General features: G+C 45.4%; 1 protein-coding gene across 1 annotated transcript; it reads right to left on the bottom strand.

Moving 5' to 3' along the window:
• Positions 1-1,139: 1,139 nt before the first annotated feature.
• LOC115073383 (claudin-7-like) lies at positions 1,140-1,989 on the bottom strand. The gene has a single exon (XM_029571767.1). The coding sequence runs from the start codon at positions 1,838-1,840 to the stop codon at positions 1,223-1,225; it is 618 nt and encodes a 205-aa protein (XP_029427627.1). The 5' UTR covers positions 1,841-1,989; the 3' UTR covers positions 1,140-1,222.
• Positions 1,990-2,855: the final 866 nt, after the last annotated feature.

Below are 2,855 nucleotides of genomic sequence, written 5' to 3'. Positions count from 1 at the left end.
GCAGTATCTCATCCCTTCGGCTATTTATCTGCCTTTACAACAGCTGTCTGATCCTGATAAACCTGCACAGTGTTTGGAAGATAATGTAATTTATAAATGTCTGGGTTTTTCTTTTGTAGCTTTAATTATTTTAAGGGCAGTATTTTTAAAGCTATTTGTGGGCATAAAACCCTGTTTTATGCACGCGTGGCTCTACTAAAATAGACCTGGTCTCAGTTTGTGTAACCTGGGTTTGCATGCACTTTCTGAGTACTGCAGCAAAGTGTGCTGGGGAAGCAGAGTTGGGATTTACACAGACACTTTTCTATTCTAAAAAGTATGCACATAAGTTACATCACACAAATAATTGCTTCTGAAAAGCAGATGTAACTTTGGGCGACGTGTGTACGTGCACGCGGCCAATTACTAGGAATGTGCATTCGTTGCTCCATTCGTTTCATTTGTTGTGGCGGTAAGTGCGTACAGGGGCGGATTGGCCTATCGGGGGATCGGGCACTCCCCCCGGTGGGCTGATCGCTCCAGTCATGTGGTCTGCTGTGCGCGGCCGTGACAGAGCCGCGCTCGGCAGACCACGTGATGTGTCCTGGGCGGCGAATACCCGGGCCAGTCCGACATCGTGAATCCGCCACTGTGTGCGTACCTCACGGATTTATAGTACCCGCGTATGTTTATTAATGAGTTACATGTACCATAAATCTGCAAGGAATGCATGTACTGCCACAATGAATGAAACGGATGTAGTAATGAATGCACATCCCTACCGATTACCCGATGATTATCAATGCAAACCTGTGCACATAAGGCAGACCCAGACACCCCTCTCTTTCTGCTTTTACCATTACTTAGCAAGGAGAGGGCCAAGGCTGGAGCTGCCTTTCTGGTTCTGTGCCATTGATTATGCCATCAACCTCCAGACCCTTTCACCAAAGCTGAAAATCCAATCCCATTCTAAATTCCCAAAATTAAGTTTGTAGAAAGCTGTCTTTGCAATTTGACAGTAGAGTTACAGCCCGGTTAAGTTACTTTGACGAGGTTATTTTTTATGTTTGCATAACTTCAAAACTAATAACTTAGAGAAAAAGAAATCAAAGAATATGTAAACCAGCTACAGTTTATATACTTGTGCCTTAAAGGGTGCATCTTCACTCGGGTACATCTAAAGCAACCAACCTGATGAGATGTGTCGTCTTCACCTGGATTTCCTTTTTCATGCTTCTTCTCTTCAATAATTCACTTCATAGGGGGCATCAGCGACCCCTTGGGCACCTCTCTGCTTTCTCCTGTTGAAGCTGAGAGTAAAAGCCACCCCTGCCAGGATTTTTACTGCCCCTCCAGCCCAGCCAAGATAGAGACAGGTCCCCAGCTGGAATTTCTCGTTTTTGGGTACATGAGAGTTGCTGATATTCTCCAGGATTTGGTGAGCCATGTAGGAAACAGCTCCCAAATACACCCCGCCACAGAGGATCAGTCCAAGACCTGCCACACCAGTGAGATTTGTGCTAGGCATGGGAGGATCAGTCCACCAGCGGACCCCCAGGTTAGCTATACAATAACTCAGGAGTCCCCCGAGTACAGACAGCATCGCAAGTGATCTGAGCAGGTGAATGAACCCGGACACAGTAACTTCCTTAGGGATGGCCTGACATCGTTGACGCCGTCCATCCAGCATATGGTTCACCTCTGTGCAGGACTCCCAAAGGCCATCAAAGAAGGACATGTCCCAGGGATAGTCAGGTCGCTGGTAGAACTCTCTCCAGTGCGGGGTCACTGTGGATGCCAAAAGAAGGACCCATCCCATAGGAGCCAAGGCCAGGCCAACCATCTCAGAGCAGGTCACCATGACTCAATTCAGCCTCCCAAGGGTGAAACAAAGGCATATTCTGCACAATCTACTAATGGAAGCAAAGGGCCACGGGCGGCCCCCAAGAGCTCCTCCACCCTGGAGCCTCCTCTGAAAGTGATGGGAAAGAAGGGAGTGCAGAAGAAGCATAGCAACAGGAGGACTGTCTCTGCTTCACTGCCCTGGCCTCTCGGGCAAATCTTTTCTGCACAGCAGGAAGTATAATAATCAGCCCCTTTCCTAATGCTGCATGACTGAGCAGTCACGCTCCCTCCCTTGGCATATGCTGGGTGAACATTACCTGACAGGTGGAAACAAGCAGCCCAGGAACATTTCACACCAGTCGGGTTATGACTTCCTAATTACCAAAGAGTGCTAATCATTAATGTAGTACATGGAGTGTCCATGCTGAACACCTACTGTGAGTCTACCTGCTGGGGAGTCTCAGAATGAGGTCCACTAACTTTTCATGGATTCACTCTCAGTTTGCACATGGAATTTCACAGGTAGAAAATGCCTCGGAAATGAAAATTAAAATGTTTTCCCCTCATTTTTTTGTAATGATAACAATAATAATATGAAAAGTAAACTAGCTTACTGGAAAATTAAAGCCTATAAAAGCTATTTGAGAGATATTCATAAAACAAAAATATTTATCACACTCTATAAAAAGAAAAGATATCCAGAGCACAGAGAACAAGCTCCAGTAACACTCTCCGGTCCACCTACAGATCCAGCTACAAATATCTAGCCACTGCTATAATAAATGTTAGGGATATGTATTTGTTACATCAATTTCAGTGGTACCCATATACCTGACGGACTTTATAGTACACGGGCAAAAACAGATAGTATGCGTGCACTTTTAATAACAAGTTATGCGCATGCTATCCATTTTTACCCGTGTACTATAAAGTCTGCGAGCTATGTGGATACCACCCAAATGAATGTAACGAATTCACATCCCTAATAAATAAATATGTGCCTTTTATTCACCTCTAACAGCCCTCAGGAA

The sequence above is a fragment of the Rhinatrema bivittatum genome, chromosome 11, assembly GCF_901001135.1.
Source record: "Rhinatrema bivittatum chromosome 11, aRhiBiv1.1, whole genome shotgun sequence".
NCBI lineage: Eukaryota > Metazoa > Chordata > Amphibia > Gymnophiona > Rhinatrematidae > Rhinatrema > Rhinatrema bivittatum.
The sequence above is the reverse complement of the archived record's forward strand: the minus strand, read 5'-3'. Positions and strand labels throughout refer to the sequence as shown.